This window comes from Erpetoichthys calabaricus, chromosome 11 (genome assembly GCF_900747795.2).
Source record: "Erpetoichthys calabaricus chromosome 11, fErpCal1.3, whole genome shotgun sequence".
Taxonomy (NCBI): domain Eukaryota; kingdom Metazoa; phylum Chordata; class Cladistia; order Polypteriformes; family Polypteridae; genus Erpetoichthys; species Erpetoichthys calabaricus.
Window position 1 is genome coordinate 81,819,279 of NC_041404.2, and position 27,722 is coordinate 81,847,000.

General features: G+C 38.2%; 1 protein-coding gene across 6 annotated transcripts in view; it reads right to left on the minus strand.

Moving 5' to 3' along the window:
* Positions 1 to 27,722, minus strand: part of ppp3ca (protein phosphatase 3, catalytic subunit, alpha isozyme) — a 443,488-nt gene that overhangs the window by 199,168 nt on the left and 216,598 nt on the right. For all 6 annotated transcript variants that reach the window (XM_028813465.2, XM_051933907.1, XM_028813466.2 and 3 more), the window contains exon 2: positions 17,231 to 17,431. In XM_028813465.2, the coding sequence (XP_028669298.1) occupies positions 17,231 to 17,431 (201 nt within the window). The remainder of the gene's footprint in view (positions 1 to 17,230; positions 17,432 to 27,722) is intronic.

The window sequence follows — 27,722 nt, forward strand, 5'->3', positions numbered from 1 at the left end:
ATTTCATCCCAAATGTATTCCGCTTAGTCCAATGTTGGTGTCACAAGGAGCCAGAACATATGTACATTTACTTCCATTGTTATACAAGATGACAGAGAATCTGCAAATAATAATTCTTTCTGTTTATATTGAAATTTTCTCACTACACAAAGCACTTTACAAAGTGAATGGGAAGCCACTTCAGCCACCACCAATGTGCATCCACCTGAATTATGTGATGGCAGCCATTTTTGTACCAGTATACTCACCACACATTAACTATTACGTTGTGAAGGGGTGAGAGGTAGTTAGCCAATTAGGAACAGTGGAATGATTAGAAGGCCTGAATGACCAATCCAAAGTGTGGTATAATGGGTCCGCGGCTCAGACAAACTGGTCATATAAATAAATAATGAACATGCTCACACTGAGGAGTGGGAGCAGGTGCGAGCGGTCTGCCAAAGAACACCCAGTCTCCAGATTGGTGCGAGGTGGTCAGCCGTCCGTGTGTTGCCTTGCCGGCATGTGTGGGCAGTCTGATTGCCTTATTATCAGCCTGGAGTGGCAACCAGGGAATCAGCCTATAAAGGGAAGCGTAAGAAAGAGAAATGGAACAAAAGATAGCGTAGGTTAAAGGACTAAGAGAAAGGCAGGAGCAGCAGCAAGCTGGTGCTTAGAGTGGAAGCAGGCAGACGGGAATGGTGCCCCAGGAGGTAATGCATGGCCAGCGCTCAGGAGGGGGCATGAGGATCACTCCTGCTGAGTAGTCAGAAGCAGGAGTGATCGTTACACTCAGGAGGATCCTCTCACTGGATAGAACCTGTGACTGGCAGCGGCGGGAGGACAACACACTTTCACCAGGTGGAGTCTGGATTAGCAGTGGTGGGCACAGGAGCAGGGTCCGGTGGCTCACCGTGGAACGCCGTGGATTGGGCCAGTTTTGAAAGATGTCTGCGTCTGTTGGTAGATGTCTCTCCGTGCTGCAAGGTCTGAGTAGGGTAAGCTGGAGAGGCATCGGTTTTAAGAGGGAAGCATTAGGGATGAGAATTTTAAAGACTCTTGCCTGAATTTTAACCTCATTTTATGAATTATTTATTTATTGGCTGTTTGGGTTCAAGAGGCTCCCATTATGGAAGTGGGACCAAGGAGCGGACCCGTACAGTCACACAAGGTGGATAATTTAGTGTGGACATTGGGGTACACCCTATTCTTTACAAAGAATGCCTAGGGGATTATGACTAAGCAGAGCTGCAGCATCTGCATGATGAAATAGTAACAAGAAATACTGTAACATCCTTAAACACTAAAATATACTGTATTACATCCAAAATGAAATCACCCAGTGCATAGCTTTGCTTATATTTTCCCAATAACTGTTCAGGCAGAAAGATGCAGACAAAGTAAGTAAGTTATACCTTAACAATGGTTCTCAGGCTAAAAGCACTCAGATGTAGCATCACATTATTGATTTTATTAAGCCACTGATATGACAGTGTATTTTCTGTACAAAATACTTGGTTAGTTCTTGAAAAGCTTCAACTTGCAAATATGTGTGGCACACAGCCATGGAACTAAGGTTCTGTATGCATGAACTGTTGCATTATGAAGTGGCATTTGGCAAAAATCAGCAGAAATGAAAGGTGGGGCTGCAGACTTCTCCCAGATATCGGCACTGACAGAACGTCTGTGATGTGTGCTCTAGTGTAAAAGGCAGAGCTTATATTACCAGTGGCGTAATCCTTATGAGGAGGAAATGAAATGAAAGGAAGAAAAGATGCAGACATAGACTGCTAATAGTCTATAAATCAATTAATCTCCAAGGCATCTGGGGAAGACTTTGCTAATATTTTGACGTTGGAGTAGATAAATTATCTTTGCCTTCAACCAACTCCTCATTTTTCATGACTTGTTGTTCTTTATATTATGGATACTCTAGATTTTGTGCCATATAGATGTTTTTTGAGGATATACACTTTCTAGACTTTAATAAGTCTTATTAAAAGGTGAGGTGATAAAAGAATTTACAGCTTTAGTTTAGCCTGCCACTTCAATGGCCTTCCTCTGTCCTCTGTAAAGTTTTAGTAAGCAATCAGTTGCATTGTGAACTTCAAAGCAAGGCGATATTTTTATATTTCTAAATAGTTTGCCATTTCACTGAAAAAGCAGCTGCTTTTTTAATGAACATTTACATTAGCAAGAACTGAGCTTCCACCTCTTCAGGACCTAATTAGCAGATTTTTTGAAATTCTCATGAGCTTTGGCAGCATACTGTATCTAGAAAAATCCTCACCGTACTTTTTCACATGGTTTTTAAATTAATACTATATGTGTATTTTCTTGAGGCTCACTATTTTTATTTAATCTCTTGAGAGTGAACAGTCATTACTAAAATGAAGACTAAAAATCTTAATTTTAATTTCCAAGCAACAAGGTGATACACTTTTTGGCGCTGTTTCCTCTTGGCTCTAGAGCTCGATTCTCTTTGTTTGTGATTGTGTATTTGGTCTTTGAAAACGTGAGTGCTACTTTAATTAGTGACATTACATTGTCCGGGTATGAGTGTTGGTTCTTTTAAATAAATATGCCCCGCAATGGGCCTGCTAGTATAATATCTAGCCTCCTCTAATGAAGTAAATGGACTTGTTTGATAAATTTAATTTTGTCACCACTACATGACATGCTACGTCAAACTGGCAATAAACAGCAGATAAGCAATGATAGTAACATAAAACTTGGCAGAATATTCTGGATATAAACAAAAAATGAGAGAGAGGGACACACACACTATTTATTGGAAAATGTGGTAAAGTGCAGTTGCCGCAGTTTGCATTTTCTGTTTATTTGTCTCAATGTGTACACTTTTAAGTGCTATCTTGTTGGGACTTATCAAGCAATCTATCCTTTGGATCTTTTCTCCAAACCAAGCCAGCTGGATACAGCTGAAGAACCAAAAACTAAGCAAAACAGTAGAAACTTGCCCAAGTTCCTATTGTACCAGAGATTAGTCTTCTGATGATGATGATGTTAAGGATATGTTCCTCTTCCCTATGACTAATCGCATGTAACAGGGAGGGCCACACTGACCACAGGTTTTCATTCCAACTAGTTTCCTAATTAGAAAACAGCCCTTGCCGATAATAAGACGTGGAATTTAAGGGTAAAGTTTGGTATTTTTCAAGTCAAAGTTATTTCTTCATAAACATGCTATATATTCATTTGCCATGCAAAATTATACTCTATTGTTAATCGCTTTCTATAAATTAAAAAAATAACTTTCCTGCTGTAATGATTTACAATGGAGGGAATAGAGAATGGAGGAAAAACTTGAAAACTTACCAAATGCGCCCATTTTTCAAGCCAAGACTATTATTTATTCATTTTCTGAAACAGTTATTCCAGTTTGGAATTATATTGAGCTGGAGCCTACAAGTCATCACAGTCATTTGTACCAACAAAATCACTAGTGTAAAATGAACTCTTTTAAGTGCCAAAGAAACACTTACAACAGTATACATATGGAAAGAGTGGACCCATATATACACTGTGACCTGAAGGGGGCACCACAGAGCCCCAAACCCCAGATGCAACCTCGCAGACACAAGTCCTGGGTTCAGATGAAAGGTTCATTACAATAAAATACCTTTAACACAGCCTTCTTGTAGAAAATGTAATACAATACAACATATCCTCTCCTCTATCTCTCTCTTTCTCTACTCCTCCCAGACAAGTTTTGTCCATCCTCTACCTGGGTGAGGCAGAGCCACTCCTTTTATATATGACCCAGGAGTACTGCTAGTACACTTGCAGGTCAAGCAGAAGCCCACAAAGTAAGTATCTTGAATCTCTGCAGCAATCCCTAACAGCTCATCACACGGAACCCAACAGGGCTGCCCCATGGGACTACAGTTCCCAGCATGCCCTGTGGATATGTATGTATGCTACCACCTAATGTGTCAGGAGAGCAAGCAGTATGAACAGGCTGTCTCCCCCTATACTTCTATTATACTGGCCTAACGACCAAGTAAGGATCTTTGGTCAATACCAACTGGAACAGTAGCGTATTCACGTCGATGCTGGAATCACCTGTCAATCTTCTGGCAGAGGCAGGAAATGCCCTGCCTTTTATCCTGCCCACTCATTACACTGGCATTCCAGCCAGGTAAGGAACTAAAACCCATTTCGGTAGGTATGCCAGCCCATGCTTGCCATCCATCACAATTGTTATAACACTAGTTGATTTTGGTGTGCTGCTGAAAACCCATACAGACTTGGTGTTGGGAGGAGCATACAAACTCCAAAAAGAAAGTGATTGGGCAAGACACTGGTGCTCTTAGAGAGCAGTGCTAATTAACGTACCACCCTGGGGGCCCCAAAACCATTAGCAGTTTGGAATTTGACAGAGTATCAACCATGACTGAAAAGGACGGCAAAAGCAGTATTTACTGAAAGTTCTGACAAAGTGCAAGATCATTGGTGAGCATACTGTTTGCCTTGCAAAAACTGCTTCAAGTGAACAAAAGATTTTCATGCAGACTATCCCCCTTAGGTCACACTTTTAAATGAGCTTTTCATTTTAATATACATTTTTCTTAGTCAAATAAAAGTTACTATTAAACAGTTGCTTTCAAGCCTATGAAAGAAGTTATTTATAGCAGTAAACAGACATGAAAATTAATTACAGTAAACATTTAAGATAAAATAATTCAGTAAAGCAACAGTATTACCTGGATGGGCTCTGGTTTAAGAACGTTATGTTCAGTGTCATTACTATTAACATGCTTGCCTATTTGACGTCAGAATGAAGTGGTCAGCCATGTTGTCATTCAAACAGCTCCGTGAAGCTTAATTTTAAATATTAACTCTTTATGTACCTTACAGTATACTGCATGCTTAACATATCTCACTGATGGTGGTCATTTTTAATTGGATTTAAATTAATTTTAAACAAGGGTTAATTTATTCTTTTGCTCTTTGGCCTATCAAACTCTGGCCATGCCACTGGTTGTGTTATATCGTGTTATGTTACAATTTAAATAGTGAGCTAAACAGTGGCACTGTCAATATTCCTGCAGCATCATAGCAAGAATATGTGTTCAAAACCCAGCCTGGTCATGGTATGTGTTGAATATTCATGTTCTCCTTGTGTCCATGGATTATTCCTCCCACATCCCAAAGACTAAATGGCAACTCAGTGTGAATGTTTCCTGTGATGGACTGGTGCCTCATCCAATGTTGAAGACTAAACTTCCGAAGTGGTTAGTTAATGAATTGTTGAAAGGATGGCCGGACAAGGATGTATAAAAAATATGTATTCACAAACACTCTTAGAACAACTTAACCTGACACAAATATGTGCTAGTGTTTATCCATCCATCCATTTTCCAACCCGCTGAATCCGAACACAGGGTCACGGGGGTCTGCTGGAGCCAAACCCAGCCAACACAGGGCACAAGGCAGGAAACAATCCTGGGCAGGGTGCCAACCCACCGCAGGACACACACAAGCACACCCACACACCAAGCACACACTAGGGCCAATTTAGAATCGCCAATCCACCTAACCTGCATGTCTTTGGACTGTGGGAGGAAACCGGAGCGCCCGGAGGAAACCCACGCAGACATGGGGAGAACATGCAAACTCCACGCAGGGAGGACCCGGGAAGCGAACCCAGGTGCCCAGATCTCCCAACTGCGAGGCAGCAGCGCTACCCACTGCGCCACCGTGCCGCCGAGTGCTAGTGTTTACAATGTACAAATATGACTCTGTCAAGTGTTGTTTTTATTATGTAAAATGCATAAATAGTAAAAATTATAAAATGAATCAAATGGTTAAATTGATGTGTTATGAGCTCTTTAACATTAAAGCAACACTAATATTATATTTGATGCATTTTCCCACTGCCTAAAGGGTCCAAATTTCCCCTTGTGATTTAATAAAGTTTATCTGATCTAATCTAAATACATCCTATATTTATCATAAAGCTTTAATATTCTGAGTGTTCACCCTCATGCCAAGCCATTATGAACACCAACCACAGACTTTTCTACGAGGGTTAAGTCTGCTCAGAGTTGGTTTCTAAGTCAGTTCATAATATCCATTCCAATCAATTCTGTGCCTGTATAATGTAATTGAAATGTACTGAATCTTTCAAAGAAGTAAATATATATATATAAAAATGTGATGATAAAAATATACATATTTTAAGTTAACATTGAGGAATTACAGTACAATTTATAAAATAGAGTCCACTGGTAAATGCCAGTCTTAATAGTGTAGAATCAATTCATATTGTACAGAGCATTCCTAGCCCAAAAAATGACTTTATTCTCAAATTCAGCTTCGATGCATTATACTTTATTAAAAAGATGAAGATATCACAGGTTGACTTAGCATTACAACTGATCTGGTCCTAATAAAGATATTTTAGCCATGAAATTTGTCCTTAAAATGCTTTTGATTATTTTTAAGAACTTTGGCAAAAAAAAGAAAAAAAAAAAAAAAAACACCCACAGACAACATATTTAGAGCCAAACAATGAATGTTAATTACATTGAGTGGGTTCAATGAATGGTTAATTGAATAAAGCATCCTCTATTTCCAAAGGAATAATCAGCCAGCAGTTGAAGACCACTCTACATATGTCATGAACAGCTGGGGCACTCCAACTGTCTGACTGCTATCTACATCTGTAAAATATCAAACGTATTGTACTACATACATTAGTGCCTGCCACATTTTTTTTGTGTTGCACATTGGATAATTTCTTCCCCTTTCTAAGTGTATTTCCTCTTTAATTTTTACATTGGGATATCTGAATTGTTACTACTTGATGAAATTCAAATCAGGGTTCAAGTGTACTGGTTGTGTATGGGTTTCCACAATAGAACTGTTGTTCACCACTGACGATATCAGGATAGTCCAGTGTTTATAAGCCACCTCAAAATAGTACACGTTATTTAAAGTTGTATGTGAGTGTATGTGCCATCCTGTGGACTATCATCCCTGACTAGCAGTCAGTTCTCCAACTCTCTAGGGCCCAATACTGGAATAAGATAGATCAGGCAATTAATGAATGAATATTTACATATGGCAAACAACATATTCAACTACAACCAAGAAAGTAGCTCCAGATATTAGGTAGTGAAAATATTTTCACATTTACCTAGCGAAACACCCATTTATTAAAACAGGATTAGTGGTACAAGGGAAAGTCCATCCATTTCGATTACATGGTGCATTTAAAAACCTCTGTTCACCACATATGCTAGCCCTTACATCCCTCTTTCTTTGTGCGTCTTGTTGCATTTGTTCTTCTGACTGATCTTTCAGACATCATTCTTTGATTCTTGTTGCGTTTTTTCATTGGACATTCTAGTTCTTACATCTGTGTTTCTTTGTGCTTCTTGTTTCCACTATTCATCAGACATTGTAGCCTGTGTAGCCTGTTGATGCTACACCAGACAGTACCACAGTACAGACACTTGGGGCCTCATATACAAGTGACATGTACACACAAAAATGTTGCATACGCCCATTTCCACGCTCACATAGATATGTATAAAAACTAAACTTTGCATAAAGCTACACACACTTTCATGACAGCTTCAGACCCTGCAAATGCATATTTCTGCTTAGTTTTGTAAATGGGCAGCATCCAGCATCAATGCAGTACTACTGTTTCTGTGTGGTTTCCCTCTCTTTTTCATATTTGCATCCATGATGAAGGCTTTGTCAAGTACACCAAAATTAATTGTATATTGTTTACAAATTTAAGAGACTTGATTGGAATCATTCTGTAACAATATATTGATGCATGGAATGGCCAGACTTCTCCAGCTGCCATGGCTGCTTTAGCGTTGTTAGAAGACATTGCAAATGGAAGAATTAGAAGAGAGTGCATATTTAGAAATCAAACTGACTTCTTGTCCCATGATGATGACTGGCTTCTAAGTTGATTTAGATTTGCATGAGCTATCCTCTTGGACCTGTGTGCTGCTAGAATACTACGATGTATAGTTGATATCATTTTTATGATGAAATGCATTAAAGTATGTATATTACATTTTACAGATAAATTGTTAACTTCATTTAAATAATGTATACTGTTGATAATTAAACATGTGGGAGGTATGGTGGCACGGCAGAAGCGCTGCTGCCTCTCAGTAAGGGTGTCACGCCCTGGGTATCCCCTGCCTGAAGTCTGCTTATTTTCCTGGTAAGTTTTCTCTGTGTGTTTCAGTTTCGTTCCAAAGGCATGCAGGTTATGGAATTTGGTGATGCTAAATTAACGCTACTAGTGGACAGTATGTATGTGTTCATATTCAATCCATGATGAGCTGGCGTCTTGGGATTATTCCTGCTTTGCACTCAATGCTTGCTGGGACTGGCATGTCCCTGAATAGACAGAATATTTAAACATGTATAACAAAGATTTTTCAATTCTCCTTAAAAGTTTTGAAGAATTGACGGTCTAAGCCTATAGCTAGTTTTATATTTATTGCAAACACTAATTGTGTGGCAATTGGTTACAACTGCCATAAATGTTCTCTGAATTGAACGTACAGCTGCTTTTGCAATCACTTTTTAGAGATATCGTGACAAGGTGTCCTGGGAGTTTAATGGATGTTTAATGGATGTTCTTCTTTATTGCAACCGTGGTGTCTTTATGTAATGTACCGAATTAATAAACCCCAGTTCATATCCTTCCATTTTCATTCCCCACATGACTAATCAGCACACAATAATTGTCTTTGTGATAGTAAAACTAGCTAAACTAGATAAACGTAGAATACTGAGTGTTCAGAAATATTAAGGAACATTGAAAAATATTTGTTATGCATGTTTAATTATTACAGCCAGAATAAGAACACCCGTCCCAACAAGCATCATGTGTGAAGCAGAAATAATCCCTGCAATATTTAATAATACATGCTTTAATGCATTTAATCATGAAAATGATATCAAGGATACATCTTAGTATTCTAAAATGTCCAGAGAGCTATATCATGAATGTAATGTATTCTGTGTGGCAATCCCTGCCTGTGCGCTTCTGTCAGTGTAAGAGAAAGTCTGCTTAAGAAGCATGTAGCGATTAATGATTGCGCCGGGGAACACTTAGAATACGAAGTATTTAACATACTACTTTTGTTACGATGGGGTTTGGGAAACTACTAAATTAAACATTGATTTTAAGATGAAGTTTACAACGTTCTACTTTAATGACAAAATAAATCTACAAGATTAAAGTGGAAATTGAGATTAAAATTGAAATTTTATGAGATGCCCAAATGCCCACACTAACCACTCAAGGACCTTTTTCATCCATATTTGGGCTGTTAGGGCCTCTTAGCCTTCTGCTCACCTGATGCTCATTTTGCCCCTGATATCCACACCTGCAGCACTGAAGAAGAATGATCAAGCATTTTTACAATCAAATTTAAGGAGAGATTTATAAAGCAGCTTTGGGTATCATGTTGCAGAATTTGAATATGTGACCACATGTTGCATATATACGTAGCAGGTGCCAGCCATCTGGATGAATGTCTCACGAGAGAAATGTGCTTCACATGAACCTTTTAAATTGTACTCTTTAGTGTTTAAAACTTTGTGTGGGCAGCACTAGTCAAGTCTTCTTTTCAATTAAACTCTTGATTTTTTAATATACCTGCTGTAAAATTATTTCCTTTAGCCATACTTTAGTCTGCAATCCATGCTATTTGTATACTAACTTTTGTGCAATAAAAATTAAGAGAAAATATTTAATATCCTAATGAGGCGTATCATACTTAGTTGGAATGCTAAAAAATACAAACAGTTATGAACAGCATTCGATGTATAATGTACTAAACTAACTATTACGTTGTAACAATTTGATTAATTTCCCTTAAGACAGACAAGGAAACAAATGCATACAAATTCAATATTGTATTAATAACAATAATAACTTACTATACTACTATATATCTATAGTAAATGCCCAAAATAAAGTAATATATAAAGTAAAATATTTTTTCTGCCTTTTTCTGTACTCCATAAACTTCCACAAATTATAGACGAAGGCTTTATTATTTAATAAGAAGAACTTATTAAATGAATAACATAAATATTTTCCAGAAACACTGCCCACCCAGTCATTTAACAATAGTGCTCGTGCAGGAACGTATCTAAAATGAGCTTTGAGAAACTTGTCTCTGTTACTTCAAATAAAGCTCCTTCCTGCACAAATTGTTTATACTGTAAATGAACAATCAGGGACTCAAACAAGTGTAGTCAAAATTCATCCAGGCACAACTTCATAATCTCGTCAACTTACAAATAGATTTTAACTACAAATCTAACAGCCCACTTACTCTAACACAAGGCATGTAACTCCCATCTTTTTGCATACAAAAAGCCAGGAGGAAAATGACAGAAATTGTAAAATTTGTATAAAACTCCCAAATGCTCTCTTTCAGTTTTGGTAAATCTGTGCAAAATTTGGAAAGCAAAGCATCTCTTAAAGGCAAAATGAACTACTCCAAAACTTCACTTGTCACACTATAAAAAAAAGAAATACAAAAACTTAAATGGAGCAGAATGTACAAAAAACTGGTTACACATACTGTATAACAAATATTCTGCCAAAATAAACAGCGCAGGCAAACTACAACATATTATATATATATTGTCACACACGTGCCAGTAGGAGACCAAGTGAAGGTAATTCCACACCAGGCCAGGGGGTGGCGGGGAGCACTAAACCTTCTTCTGTGGTCTCTACAGACCAAACACGGGAAAACCTGCCTAATTCAACCTTGAAGACATCACTTCCGGTTCTGGCACCCACAGTTCCGCCATGTCACTTCTGATCCTGGCCTTTAAAGCCACCATGTCTGGAACACTAAGGCAGTTCAGTCTGGAACTAGACCGATGCACATAGTTCTATTTCATTTACCCATTTTGCCACCAGGGACAATATATGGGTGACTGCCCCAAATGTTTTTCCTGTGTTGAGGCTGGTTATTTTCACAACATATATACACACATACACATATCAGTCATGCACTGGAGCATGGGAGACAATTTAAGGGCTTTGGTGATTTTAATTACACCAGACCAGGGGTTGGCACAGTGTCCTAATGCCTCTCTTTCCCTCCCTCTGCATAATGGAAGATTGACAGATACTCCATCTTTGACATTACGTCTGCGTCCATCCGGCAGGAAACTCGTCTTACTGCCTCTTGAACTCATAATATAAAAATTGGACATCTTGAGTCTTTGTTTGTGTCCTATTTTACAACATATATCTGTATCTATATACATCTATATCTATATATAATATATATATATATATTACATATGTGAGCCTCAGGGCTCTTTCAGTAATTGTTACACTCTGATTCAGAGGGTGGCACTAATGCCTTCTATCTTCCTCCCTCTGCAAGAAAGATGACCGATGGTTTTTCCATCCTTGACGTTACATCCGGTTTACGACCTGTTGAACCCACCCCTTCCAGTTGGAAGCCATAATAACCAGCATCCTCCCCATCTTGGGCAGTCTGAAGAAGGCTCGCACCTGTTTTTCTGACCTTTTTGATTCTGTTTTTGTACATCACAATATAGGGCAGGGGTGGGCAGATTCAGTCCTGGAGGGCCGCAGTGGTTGCAGGTTTTTTCTCCAACCCAGTTGCTTAATTAAAAAACAATCCTTGTCAATTATTTAATTTCATGGCTTGCTAGTGCTTTAACTCTGCTATGTAAGGCCATTCTCATGTCCTAGATTTGTTTTCCTTTCTAAGGATATCATCCAAATGATTTGAAGTCTAAAACAGATGAGTTATTCTCAGTGCTTCACTTTTTTCTCTTCACTTTCCATCCAAGTATTTAATTAAACCCAATAGTGCATGATGAATACACACAGGTGTAAATGGTAACAAGCTAAATGGAGAACTGCTGGTTTCTTTTGTCATTTGCATGTTATTGCTAATAAGAAACAATTAAAAACCAAGACTACAGCTGTTTAAGACTAAAATAAGCAATAAGGGTTCAAAATCTTAACGAGCGAGACAACTAAAGTGAAGCAGAAGTGTTACTTGAGCAATGAATGCTTCTGATTAAGCAACTGGGTTGGAACAAAAACCTGCACCCACTGCGGCCCTCCAGGACTGAATCTGCCCACCCCTGATATAGGGGGTTTACCTACGTGCTCCATCTCTTCCTGACGTGTTCCTGTGTTTTACAATAGTCAAATTATTACTATTTTGTAGGACATAGCAAGTAGCATTACCTAAAGCTGTACAATCTTGTATAACCCAGTGATAGCCCTTATCACTTTAGGTTTTAATAATACAAAGGATAATGCAATTTGTTGTACTGCAGCTTTAGACCCATATCTCTTCTAAACTGTGAGATAAAGCTGATTTATGAAGATTGTTCAGTAGATCCAGCATTTTCTAAATTAATCCCTCCAGACTAAATAGACTACATAAAGGGTAAACACCAACACAACCCCTGAGGGCTGTTCAACATAATCCATTTCTCTAAGCTCGCTAATGCCTGCTTGTGGTTAAGTTACTGGATGAAGAAAATGTACTTGATAACTAGGTGTCATTTTTATTTTGTAGTTGTTGATTTCTACGGATTTTGAAACATTTTAATAACTGGATTACAATTCTATATACTTCCATGAAAATGTCTATAATTGATATTGTACAGTAATGATAATATTATAAAGTTGTTGTTTTGGCCAAAAGAATTAGATAAGGTTTATTGTTACTTGCATTGGTAATTTTTCAACTACCTGCTGTACATCCAAACAAATCAGGCAAACTCTCAAGGTATTACAACTGCTAGTCTTTATTTAAGGAATATTTTGTTAGGTGCCCAGCATGATTTTAATTTGTTACTAGTATGTCACACAGAGACTGATCACTTTGTAAAAGAATGTACAATTTATATCAATACCTGAAATTCCAATGCATGTGTATCTATTTTCCAAACCTATTTTTTCACTACAGGTTTATGAAGGGGGCCGATACTGTTCAGGAGCACTGGGCACAAGGTAGTGGACACACAGTGGACACAACTGAAATTTACAATTTGTGCTTTCAAATGTCACACTTGCATGCAGTGTTCTTTACTTATACATCTAATCTGTTTAGGGATTGTTTGGATTAACAATTTTGCAATTTTGTGAACTAGAGATTTAAATCACTGTTACTTGTTTATTTGCAAAATTAAATATATAAGTTGTGGTTAGCTTCTGTTAAACAACATAACCTTGGGATTTTGTCTTTGTTTTGTTACATAAACAGCTTGTGACATTATCTTCCCCCAACACTTGCCTGCACCTTTACTAATATATAGCCTCAAATCCACTCCAGCTTTCTTTAAAAAAATAAAAAAAAATACCCATTTTCTCTTAGTACTGATAACTAGATGTCTCCTTGTTATGGAGTGTACAATTATAACTTTGGAACTACATGTACTATATTTAAAAGCAAGCTGCAGTCTGCCTCAACTACATAATCTTTAGATTTGCTGTGATGAACTAGTGTTGTGCTGAACACCAGTATACCAAAATATACAATTTTTAAAATGGTACTATATAAGCTTTATGCTAATTTCTGTACTAGAAGTAAGTTGTTGCATGCAGGCACATTGCTCAATGTCATGTATAGAGTGATTAGATCTCCAAGGCCAATCTAACCCCAGGCTCTTCAATATAATAGATGACAATCTTTGTGCTGAAATCACCTTGAGGGACAACACTCTATGAAACAATATCTATATATAATGTGCTGGAAACTTAGAGAGACCACCAATCTCCTTGTTATGAGTGTGGCGGAATAGGAATGTGCATGTGTGCCTAGCAGCAGGAAGTTGTGTGTGTGTAAGAGCCAGGGGAACTAAGCAGCTAAGTACCGTTTTGGTACCGGTATTGACATCTAAAAGCTGGTTGTGGTATCGAAGTCAAGATTTTATTATCAACTCAATTCTATGATGAACTGAATATGAACCTGAACTTTTACTTTGCTATTCATAATCACAGAATGTTTTACTCATTAAGCATAGCTCAGCATAATTCTTGATTTATGTATGTATTGTGTCTAAGAATTCTGCATCAGACTGACCAGATGGCCAGACTGATCCAGGCCATCTGAGATTACAGGTAAAACCTGAGACTTAATGGATGCATTTCAAGTCAAAAGTCAAAGTCAAAGCGAACTTTATTGTCATCTCAGCCATATACAAGTATGCAAATAGACGAAATTGCGAAGCTCAGGGTCCACAGTGTAACAACATGAAGAGCAAATAATAAATTATAAATAATTAAAAATAGAATTAAAATTTAAATGTAAAATTAAAACACAGACAAGACCAGACATTGTGCAAAGACAAGACAAAGAAGTAGCAGCAATATTGACGTGTAGTAAGCAATACGAAAATTGATGCAATGTATGGTATTTGCAATCTAGATACATAAATATAGTCAATAGATATGTAATATAATAAATAAATAAATAAACAAATAAATAATAGATATAGACAATACAGAAATTATCACTGCATGATAATACTGTAGTTGTTTAAGACATGTGTAAACAATGACAGGTCAGAATGTTTCACAGCAGAAGGATATCAAGAATGTCAAAATGCTTAAAGGTCAGTATGAGATTTTCAGTTCTTTTTTACATGCATACTAGTCTTTGCAGGAAAGTGGCTTGCATGTATAAAAGTTCTGTTTTTAGAGGTGGTTGAGGCAGTGTGGAAGATCCCATGGGGCAGCATGAAGTCTGACAGCTTGGGGGTAAAAACTATCCTGCTACCTGGCAGATCTGGCTGTGATGCTGTAGTATCTTCTCTTGGATGGCAGAAGTGTGAAAAGTTCATGTGAGGGGTGTAAGGGGTCCTGCACAATGCTGCAGGTGTTGTGGACACTGCCTTTGTAAAAATATGTCCTGTAGTGAAGGGAGAGGCACCCTAATAATGTTCTCTGCTGTCTTCACTATCCTTTGCAGGCGCTTGCGGTCGGATATGTTGCAGGTGCCATACCAGACATTGATGCAGCTGGTCAGAACACTCTAAATGGTGCCTCTGTAGAACATGGTGAGAATGGAAGGGGGAAGACGTGCTCGCTTAAGCTGCATCAGGAAGTGTAGTCTCTGCTGGGCTTTCTTGATTAGTGATGAGGTGTTATGCATCCACGTAAGTTCCTCAGTTATGTACATACCGAGGAACTTGGTATTCATAACAGTCTCCACATCGAAACCGTTGATGCTGAGTCGGATGTGGGCAGGATGTGATTTTCTGAAGTCCACGATTATCTCTTTTGTCTTGTCAACATTGAGAAATAGATTGTTGTCTTCACACCATGCAGACAGCTGTTCCACCTCATCGTTGTATGCTGTTTCATCATCCCTGCTTATCAGTCCCAGCACCGTCGTATCATCCGCAAACTTGATGATGTGGTTGGTGTTGTGCGTGGCTGTGCAGTCGTGAGTCAGCAGGGTGAAGAGCAATGGACTAAGCATGCAGATCTTAGGCATTGACTTTTGACAACAAACTTTGGTTTCTGTATGGGCTTAGTTTGAAGATAGATTAGGTCTCTGATTTAGAATTTTTGCTTGGGTTTTTGACTCATGTTACATCTTCTATCCTCACAGATTTCTCCCAGCCTCCTAATTCATTCTAGGCAAGACAATGGAGTGAACATAAACAGATTTTGTGACAAAGATAAGACAAAATGCTAAGTAAAGCTATCAAACAATAAAACGATTAGCCAATTACCAGAAGAAAACATCACGGGTTCCAAAACGCCATGGAAATATAGGCATAAAGGACTAACAGCCTCATGGTGGCAGAAAGAAACTTCATCCAGCTAGACCTGGGAGATATCATCCATGTGTCAGCTTGGCTTACAAATTTCAACAAACTGCCTTCAAGGACACTTCCTCACGCAGATACTATTCCTTGTGTAGTTGTTCAGCTTTCATATCCTTATTAAAAGCATCCTCCTTTTTATTTGCTGGTGTGAAGCCTTTGGATGGCCACGGGGGCGTTACATCCAGATTTTGATACTCAACAAAGCTATATATTAATTTATATTTCTATGTTATTCATTGCTTTTTTTCTAATATTCATATATTTTAATATATTCTGCTTTGTTTTAAAACTATTATACTTTGTTTGCACATCATGGGTGATTGAAGTAATAAAATAAACACAGGGCACCTGGTGTGGGTAAATTGCTGCTTCTTTCCCACTGTGATAATTAATGTGTTCTGTATGTGTATTTTGACTGATTATATTTTTATATTAGCAGTATTCAGTTTCTATGTTTTATTTATAGATTCAATTTGTTTTGATAAAGTTTTATTTGTGACTGTGGCTTTGATAAATCAAGGACGTGATATTGTAAATATGGTAGCAGTCACAGTATACTCTATCCTTCAGTGGATAAACAATGTCTTGAAAACTTCTAGCTTTTTCACTAAGTAGGCCCTAGTATCAGATATTATTTTTGGTTATGATTTGCCTTTTAGCCCTCACTTTTGATTCTTGTTTTGCTCTCTGGTTTCTTGGTTGCCTTATGTTTACAAACTCCCAGGTCTTGAATATGAATATATCTGCATTTATCACCTCCTGATCTTTTTATGGTCTCGCAACAATCTTTGCACACTTACTGTATGTGCCTCATAAAAAAAGTCTTCAATAGTGAGCAGCACAGGAAAAAGAAACTTATCATACTAAGTGGCCATAGGTAAGGTGTACCAGCCTCCAGTGTGTAGAGGACACTTATCTGGTCTGTTTAAGCCAAAGCTTGTGAGTTCCTAATTGGAGTACTGAGAGGTGATAGACTGTGCAGGCATCACTCATAAACATGCTTAAGTGGATAGGGTGTACATATTTTCACACATGTATATGCACTAAACATAGGGTGCATGAACGTTGGCCAACAAGTAACAAACTCGGGCTAAAATACTGCAATACTGTTAGTAATGTTCATCATGTTTCTCCATATAATCAATCTCTAGATGCTGGTAAGTGAAAATGTATTTACATCTATGATTAATTTATTTGCTACTGCTTGATACACTTGAAAGATAACTGAAACTGAAAAGTCTCAGAAGGTTTCAGTTTTAATTACAGTTACACAAATAATTTAGGTTTTGATGGTAATTGAATAAAAATGGCATTCACACAAGGAAGAAGCAGCTTACTAATGTCAACACACAAAAAAAAACACTTTAGCTTCTGAAAATGGACTTACCTGTTACAGGAGCCTCAATGTCCAGCATAGTTTTTTCTTGGCGAAGGATGGCAGCACCTTCATTGATTATTCTCAGGGCCACTGCTTCCTCAACACGACCCTCTTTTGTCAGATGAGCCTTTAGGAGGTCAACCCGTGGCTTTCCCTCACAGTCAAACACTTCTTTCATTGTGAGACGATGGCTTAAAGGAAATGGGACAGCTACAAAAAAAAAAAAAGAAAAGCTAATTTAAAAAAATATTATGTATTATGTGTATGAGCAAGCTTCCATCCCTGTAGGAATACCTTTGCTGTACAGAGGTTTAAATAAGAGTTTCGTAATGTTATATTGTTATTTGTCACTGGAAACACTACTGTATAGCAATTACACATGTGAGCCAGACTGACTCCTGTCCATGTGTCTAACAAGGATGGATGTATACTCTATAAACTAAACATCAGCGTCACACCAAGCAGAACACACTGAGAATATTTACCAGAAGAAATAATTGCATTCATTAAAGTACATGCTAGGGAAATACTAAAGTAAGTACCAGGGAACACTTTGATCCTTTATGCACATTAATCAGTTTAATCATTTCTTGTCTGACAGTAGTTTTATGTTTTTCAACTTTTGTGAAGAAAGAGCTTGCAATCAAAAGCCAAGAATCCAAGATGAAAACTAACAAACAAATGAAACAAAAAAATCTGAAAAGATTTTTAAGTAAAGCACTTTAAGAGAATGGCTAAACTGCAAGTCAGTGCTTGATACATAAATAAGACTTGGGAAAAAAAACGTGACGAGAAGAAAACCTCATTCCCTACAGAACAATCTCTAATATTAGGTAGGTTTACAGAATATGAACTGGGCGAGCTTTGGTAAAGTCAGTGGACTGTTAATTTTTAATAGCTACTGAAAAGCGTCCGGAGACCATGGAGGATATTTCTACAGGTACGCACTCTAATAAGGGTATCAGTCAGCTGAAGGTTATGCAAAAAAACACTCATGACTTAAGACAGCAATGTAGTCTAACAGCCCATAAGCACTGTGTCATATCAGTCAATCTATCACTAAACACATACACTGCTTTATAAGAACACCATAATTAATAGCAAAAATAATTACATATGCAATAATACTACTATGAATTGACACACAGGTCATCTACTATATAATAAAACACTGCTGTTAGAGTGTGTATGTATGTGTGTGTGTCCGGTACCGCCAAGCAATCTGATTGGACAGTTTGGCTTTGATCTGATTAGTCAGTTTTACTTTGGTTGCTCAGTCAAACGTGATTCAGACAGGAAGCATTGGGCAAGACAGGCTGAGACATAAGGGAAAACTAAGGAAAGGCCTAGGAAGAACATTGAGGGTCGCCTTCAAAGATGTGAAGTATTTGCAAGAATATGACTGATGTTTTCACAGCAGGTAATGGAGGCCCATCTATCATTGGTAGTAGTCAAAAAACAGACAGGAGGTGAACAACTCAAGTCGAAAGGACAGAGTCTAAGAAGCAAGCTTTACAGGAACATGATTGAGAGAAGCAGCACAGGGCAAGACAGGCTGAGACACAGGAGAGTACAAATGAAAGGAACAGGAGGAATGCTGAGGATATACATAAGGCAAACCATGTCAAATATTTTAAAATTTGTTCTGTTACCTGTCTTTAAAGTAACTAGTATACTATAAACAGTGTAGAACTGTTTCTTTAATTGTGCTCCTACCTACTTTCTAAACATCTCTAAACGTTTCATTCCACCCACCCGCCCCCACACAGAACCAACCTCAGTTCCATGCGCTCTCACTAAAAGCATTCTGAGGTTTCTGCCTTGTGGCTATTGGGTGAAGTACTTCACAACAAACAAATGGCAGCTTCACTCCTGTTTTAACATTGACAATGGGAAATAAGTGCCATATGCCTGATCATTCTTTTATCTCCTTAATGGCTTTAAGGTCTTTATTTTCAAGAACATCAGGCAACGTTCATTTGTAAGACTTTCACACATGTGTAATTTTCCATCTTATGGGAGAATCTGATGCCATATGCAGATGGCCATTGTGTTGGCAGAACTGTAGCTTAAAAACAATAAATAAAGTGACCTATCCATTACATTTATGGAATAAGTGAAAAGACTGAAACCTTTTTTTTACAGTTCCTAATATTTCAATCCCAGACTTTTCAAGATAAAATTATATCTTGAATCACATAGTACTGTATACAAGTCTTATGCAACTTCTATGAGAATGCAGTGTATAGTGTTTGTGTTTGAATTTTACCAATTATACAAATAGAAAAGAAAATGCTGTTTTTCATGATGAAAATCCATCCATCCTCAAGTGCACCTGAATTGTCTAGTCCTTTAGGTGCAGGAGCCTTTCTCAGCACCAATGGGCACCAGTTGATGGCAGGGCCCATTCTTCCATGTGCTCACGTTCTCTCATTTGGGACCAATGAAACCTCAAATTAAGCTAACATGAATGTCTTTGTAATTTAGGAGGAAAAACTGCAGCAGTTGGAAAGAAACCCACATATACCTTGGGAGAATACACAAAAATCCTCACAGATTTTCTCCTCACGGAATTTCAACTTGGGATTTCACATGTATGAGGCAGCAAAACTGTGCTGCCATCTGGTCATCCATTTCTTGTATCTGCCTTGACCCATTTTAGTTTCAGGGCAGCCAGTTCCCCACAATGGCCCACTTTGTGGCTCTCTGCAAGTCACTTAACCTGCCTCTTCTACGATTGTATAAATACAGGATTTGTAAATCACATTAGGTAAAAGCGACAGTAAAAAAAGATAAATGTAGGCCAACTGTATTAACAAGCATGTTTTATACAAACCAAATCATTTAAATATCAGGAACAGTTTGCCTCTTTGTGGGATGACTCTTTAAAAAGGTGATAAAATATTTATTTCCTGCAAGAATATGCTGTGATAATTGTGGGAAGAAGGCTTCTAAATAATATGTTTTAATGTTAAATTCCAAACAGCTCAATGAGGAAGATAAGAATTTAACATTATGTCTTCTTCAGGTTGTTGTGGGTCATGATAGTCAAGAGCAGACCTAGCCCCTATTTGCTTTTTATTCCTAAAAAGGGAAATGTTTTGTTTAATCAATCCATCAATTATCACATTTCAGAGTCATGCAGCCCAAAATGTATTCTGAAACCAATAGATGCAGGGCGGGATCCAACTCTGGATGGATATCCAATCCATCACAGGACACAGTCTCACAAATATCATTACTCACTCATACAATGACAATCCCACTCAGCCAAAAGGAGAACATACAAAGTTTACACAGACAAACAGCGCCTTTCCTGGGATTCAAACCCAGGACTTTGGAACTGTGAAGCAGCTGTGTGAACCAACTGAAAAGATACTTAAATATAAAGCTGAGATCAGAATGGCATTCCATTAGTTGTGCCTCAAGGACCAGGGTTCATTTACTGCCGTTCATGAATTTTCTGTAGGAACTGTGCTTTTTTTTTTATTAAGTCAGAAGCTTGCAGGCATGAAAACAATAAAAGGTCTCATTTCTGTGTGGTATCTGTTTTGGCTGACATTATGACTACTTTACTTTGTTCAGCGAATAAATGCTGGCGTTCTCATAAATCGCTTTCTGAAGCTGATTGAATTGATTCTGACATTACGGTTTGGCTAAGGTTTTACAGCCAAATGCCCTTCCTGACACTAACCCTTTCTATTTATCCAGGCTCGGGACAATTTAAATATCTAAAATCAGTGGTAGCCTGAGGTGGAAAACTAGATGCAAAGATAACCCATATACTGCAGTGTGGATGGAATAATTTTAAGAAGGTGTCAGGAGTATTGTGTTATCGAAGAATTACGGTGAAGGTTAAAGGTAAGGTTTTTAAGACAGTGGTATGACCAGCAATGATGTATGGAGCTGAGACATGAGCAGTAAAGGGAGTGCAGGAGAAGAAGTTAGATGTGGCAGAAATGATAATGTTGACATTGATGTATGGAAAAAAGGACAGAATAAGAAATGAGATGATCACAGGTACAACAAAGTGGAAGAGATAACAAAGAAAGTACAGGAAAGTAGGTTGAAGTGGTATGGACATGTGATGAGGAGAGACGATGAATATGTGGGCAAAAGAGTGATGGGAAAGGAAGTACAGTGGGAGAGAAAGTGAGGGAGGCCAAAGCAGAGGTGGATAAATAAAGTAAAAGAAGGTCTGAAGGAAAAGGGCTTTGCTGGCGAGGACCGAATTGTTTGGAGAAGACTGATCAAGAACATCAACCCAGCACAGATGTGGGAAAAGATGAAGAAGAATATTTAATAAGCTCTTGAGTTAAGGGGTTCATAATATGAATCAATGTCAGTTTCCAAAAATACCATACAAAATATAAAAAATAAATCAAAAGTATTCATAGCATTCTTATAATTAACTGTTCAGCAATCTTACGATCTGTGCATAGAAACGGTCCTTGAATCTAGTGAGAGAGGTGCCAGTAGTTCTGTACAGTGAGATGGCTGAGGTCTTTAATTATCGTGTTTGCCTTTATAAGGCAGCGAGTATTTTGTACATCCTGAATAGATGGCAGCAGGGTGCCGGTAATATTCTGTGCCTCCTTCACCACCCTCTGCAGTACTTTACGATCTTTGTGATAGTGAATCCAGAGACAAGAGGTATTTGACTGTTATTTTCGGCTACCCTTTAATGTCAGCTTACATTTTCCAAGCAAATCATTCTAAAACAATCAGAGGTCAGGCTCTTCATTGCTGCCCCATCTCAAATCCTGTACATGAACTCTGTTTTATGGCATGCATACAGTATTTCATCAGCTGCAACCTCATCAAATTTAATTTAATGTGGTCAAATTACCACATGGTTACAGTATGTCAAGCCAGCACAAAACTTCTGAGCCTTTTAGGTCAAATTTGCCTGCAGTGGAGAGAGAAGAAACCATACTATCCTGAAATAGGACAACTTTGTCAGAGGGTGCACCTCCTTATAAAAGACAACTAGAAGCCAGAGATGAACACAGCATCAAGCTATTAATTTTCTTAAAAATTATTGGAATGTTGTGTTTTGGAGCTAGATTGCACTTTTTTCAAGGATTTTTCCCATACCCCAAAAATTTTTCAACAAAGGTTTACCCCGCCCCCGAAAGGGGGCTAATTTTTTTCCCACAGAAAACTACCGCTGTGTACTGAGCTGATTAACAGATAAAAATAGGGGGATCAAATAAAACTCTATGTTTTACTGTCAGCCAGCTGGATAAATTAATTTGGTTCCATCGTCTTCAGTAACAGGGAGAGGTATCCATTAACCAAGCTAATCTTGTTTCAAATTGAAGATTAATTTAGTGTGTCAGATACCTTGAGACGTACATAACATGTCACACCATTGCAGTTATCACATTCTCTCCTGCATTAAAGTAAATGTGACCTAGAAATGCTGAGCACCAAATTTGAAATTCTGATAGAAAAGGAAACACATTTTTTGAAGGGGAAAGTCAACGTGATCTGCATGCATACTGGAAACCTTTAATAATTAATGTTTTGCTTCAGAAAGAATTATATAGCTTGAATTATGAACCTTGCTTTTATTATTTTAAAAACGGATGGGTGGTTATTGGGAAGTAGTGACCAGCACATACTAAAAAACCACACAATCTTACAGCTTTCTGTTTATACAACCATCTTTCTTATGTTCATTCCAGGCAGCTCGAGAAAAAGCTTAAAGTAAATCTGAAGAGATTTAATTTCTCTCATAGTAAGGTTAAAGGAATTTCAGAATTTTAGTGACAGTGTTCAGTTTTGCAAGTAACTGAAATGGACTTTGAACAATGAATTACCAGTAATTGACAAAGTACAGGACACATGTCCTAATATTGTGAAGGACCACCAAGAGCCATCACTATGGCATGTATGGATCTGTACTGGATGGAAGAAACACTTCTATCAGAATTCAATCATTTGGTGTTTTGGAGGTTGTGATGAAAAATCACCTCTCAAGTGCCATGCCATAATTTCCACTAAGTGCCCAAATAGGTTGAAATCTAGTGACTAGAATAACCATAGCATATGGTTTACATTGTTGAAATGCTCTTTAAACCATTCACTGACCATACAACATCATCTGTTGTCATGGAAGGTCCCAGTAGCATCAGATGAATATGGTCACATCAGACACCTTGGTATTTATTGATAAAGGTATATCATGCCCTGAAAACCACTGGGCCAAAGTAACCCTTCAAAATGGAAAAAGCATCTTGGGGCCATACATTTCCTTTGTAGTGTATGCCACATGGAGTTACCTGACCTTCTACTACTTGACCCAGCTTTGGGGGCAATAAGAGGTTAACACACTGCCTCTGTGTCTTGGACTTGAGGAAATGCTTTGTTCGTATAGGGAGATGAGTCAGGGCTGCTTTTCTTGTTCTTCCTTTTATTTTCAGTCAATGCACATGCATCATGGGAAATGATTGTTTTTCTGCTTTCTCCCCAGTTAACCAAGACTGATATTCATCCTTTCTGGCTTCAAAGCTACTAACACCTTAGCCATAGTTTCTTATGAAATATCTGTAAATTGAGCAGTCTTTTCCACTAAAAGGTTTCTGTCTAACATGTCCCAACCATCACCTCAAAGATAGTGAAATGTCTGCTGCGATTCAACATATTGAGCACTTGAGTCTGCCCAGCCTTTTTCTACAGTACATAATCTTAAGCACGATGACAGGATGTTAATTGCTTTGTTAAATCAATGACCACACCTGCTCTTAATATAATTGGTATCCCTCAGTTCCCCAAATGTCCATTTTATGAAACTTTATTTGTTTAAGTGAGGACTCAAATGTTTAAATATGAGTGTGCATTTTGTAACAGACTAAGTTTACTTATCCACTGAGACAAAAACGTGTCATGTTACCAACATAACAGAGCCCATCTCTAATACATTAGGTAACACATTTGTTATTTTGTCTCTGTGGAGTGTAGGGCATGGAAAGCAAAATGTGCCAAGAGTGCCAGTCATATGAAACAAACCCAGTTATGGTTGCATTGAAGAAAACTAAAATCCAATATGGCACAAGTTCTTATCTAGTTTAGAAATTAGTGTCTTTTGAAACATCACATCACATTCTATTTAAATACAATATGTGGGAAGGATATCCAGATACAAAATGTAGTTCTGCATATCCATGTTGTCAGTGCATATGTGAAAATAAAGCCCACCGTGAAGCAGCCCGTCTCTTGAGAGTGATCAAAGGTTATTCCTAGGAACAGACGGACTGTGAAAGCAGGTTCATCCAAAGGCACTTGATAATTGTGACCCACTGTAGAAGGGTTTCTATCAACGGTCTTAGTCTTAATGTTCACCAGAGTACATACAAGTAGGACCCAACACTTTATGAAATCAATGAAAACATTGCAAAGCTGTCAGATACCTCTGGATTGCTACTACATGTTGTTAGTATAAAGGAACTCTAAAATTGTTTTAGATTTATAATTTAATGTTTGTGTATTTGTAAGCATTCAAAACCAACAAATGATGTCACAAAGTAATTTGTATTATGAATTTATATATAGTATCAGAATTTAGATTAATCTTAAATTCTGATATATAAAGTATGCAGCTATAGCGACTGGATGACATAATATCAAAGTAATGTGTTCCGACATTACAGGCTTATTTATACTGAGGGCACAGATCTGCCATTATGGTTAAATGTCTCTTTTAATGACTGAGGTCTGTGCTCCTCTCATAAACTGTTTATGAAAAAACAAAAGCAAAAATCTAAAAAGTATATGTAGATACGGTTCATTTAGTGTTGTTATTACACTTAGCTCTGTGAAATTATAATGAATATTGTAACCTTTTAATGGAATTTCTGTGAAAAGTGAAGAATTTCATTAGATGGATGATTTGGAGGACTTTCTATTTCTGGCTGTCTTATCGTTTTATTCTGCGTGAATAAAAGGGGATATTAATTCACACACACTCACATATACATATAAATTAATTTATGCATTACACCAAACCTACAAGGGCGGCACGGTGGCACAGTGGTAGTACTGTTGCCTCGCAGTAAGGAGACCTGGGTTTGCTTCCCGGGTCCTCCCTACGTGGAGTTTGCATGTTCTCCCCGTGTCTGCATGGGTTTCCTCCGGGTACTCCAGTTTCCTCCCACAGTCCAAAGACATGCAGATTAGGTGCATTGGCAATCCTAAATTGTCCCTAGTGTATGTTTGGTGTGTGGGTGTGTGTGTGCCCTGCGGTGGGCTGACACCCTGCCCAAGAATTTGTTCCTGCCTTGCACCCTGTGTTGGCTGGGATTGGCTCCAGCAGACCCCTGCAACCCTGTGTTAGGATATAGCGGGTTGGAAAATGACTGACTGACTGACCAAACCTACATAAACTAGTGCAGGGTTTTTGGGTCCTGAGACTATCCTGGCATCATTGGGCACAGGAGACAAACCAAAATGGAATGTGATGCCAGATCATCACAGAGTACACTCCTGCTCACATCCCCACTCACTTAATTACTTACTCTCTGACCATAAAGCAGTACTTTTCACTGTCTCATTACCTCTCCCTCCTCTTACCTGTAAATGAAAAATTTCTTACAGAAACATTAAAAATATCTCTGTCCTTCTGTCCTTTCTGTATCCATTTCTGATCTTTTACTGTCTTCACCTATTCCATCAACACTAGATAGTCTTGTTGACCACTATAACACAGCCCTTCATTCAGCATTAGATAAAACAGCTCCTTTAAAACATAAGGAGGTTTCCTTTAAGCATTCAGCTCCATGGTATAATTCAGAATTGTGATCTATGAAAGCAGCTGGCCGATGCCTTGAGAGAATGTCACGTAAGTCTGGCCTCACCATGCACATCCAGGCTTTCTCTGACCACCAAAGAGCCTACAGAGAAGCACTAACTGCTTGCCAAGAACACCCATTATGGCAGAATAATAGAAAGTGGCCACGATAACCCAAGGGTTTTGTTCTCTGTAGTTAATAAACTACTCCAACCCACATCTGGCCCAACTACCTCTTCTACTGAAGTCTGTGGGAAATTCCTCCACTTTTTCCGTAACAAAATTAAAGATCTAAATAATTCAACTAACATAAATACATCATTTGTTGATATCTCTCCCTGTTTTCCCACTCCATCCAGCTCCTTCTCTAAGTTCTCACCAGTCACATCCACTTTTGTTAATGACCTGCTTTGTAAGATGAGGCCGACTACTTGTGTACTGGACCCCATCCCCAGCACACTACGTAAATCCTGCCTTCATGCTATAATCCTGACTATTACAACAATAATAAACTGTAACCCCAATGTTAAAAAGTCTTGTCTTGATGCTGACAATCTTAACAAGTTCCGGCCTATTTCCCCACTTACCTTTTCTGTCAAAAGTTCTTGAGTGTGTTGTAGCTTCCCAACTCACCAACTACTTAACTTCTAATAATCTGATGGAACCCTTTTAGTCTGGTTTCAGAGCACAGCACAGCTGTGAAACTGCTCTGCTACGTGTAACCTATGATTTGCTTATGGCAGCAGACTCTGGACAAACCAGCATATTAATTCTGTTAGACCTCAGTGTAGCATTTGACACGGTCAGACATGACATTCTACTGTCCAGAATGGAAACCATGCTGGGTATCTCTGGCACTGCCCTCCAGTGGTTCAAGTCCTATCTGACTGATAGGCAAGAGTTTGTTAGTCTTGGCAACAGGAGATCCAGCTCAGCGCCAGTCTTACAAAGAGTTCCTCAGGGCTCTGTCCTCGGTCCTCTGCTTTTTTGTATTTATATGCTTTCCCTTGGCCATATTATTCATAGCTTTGGACTGGGTTATCATTTTTATGCAGATGATACTCAACTCAATTTCAATGTTAAAAGTGGAATTTCATAAGAGCTTTCTTAGCTCACAACTTGCCTCAGTGAAATTAAAACCTGGATGAAGCAGAACTCTTTAAAATTAAATTGCAACAAAAGTGAACTCCTGCAAATTGGGACTAAAGTACAACTTAATAAAATGAGCTCCTTCCCAGTCAATCTTGGCCGTGATCTCAGACCTGCCTCTACTGCAAAGAATCTTGGTGTCATTTTGATTCCTCCCTTTCTTATTCCGCCCACATAAATCACATTAAGAAACTTTCTTAATTTCACCTCCATAACATATCACGTGTTTGCTCCTTCCTCTCCCTTTCTAATGCTGAGAAACTTGTCCGTGCTTTTATCATATCCCGCATCGATTATTGTAATTCCCTACTGGCAGGTGCCCCTTCTAATCTTATATCACAGCTCCAGCTTATTCAAAACTCAGCTGCAAGAGTCCTTACTTGAACCAGCAGCAGCGAGCACATCACACCCATCCTGCTTTGCCTTCACTGGCTCCCTGTGTCCTACAGAATTGAATATAAAATTCTACTAATAACCTACAAAGCCTTAAACGACTCCATCACTATGTGCCTCTCCGCCCAGTAAGGTCCTCTGATTCTGGCAATTTTGTTGTACCCCACA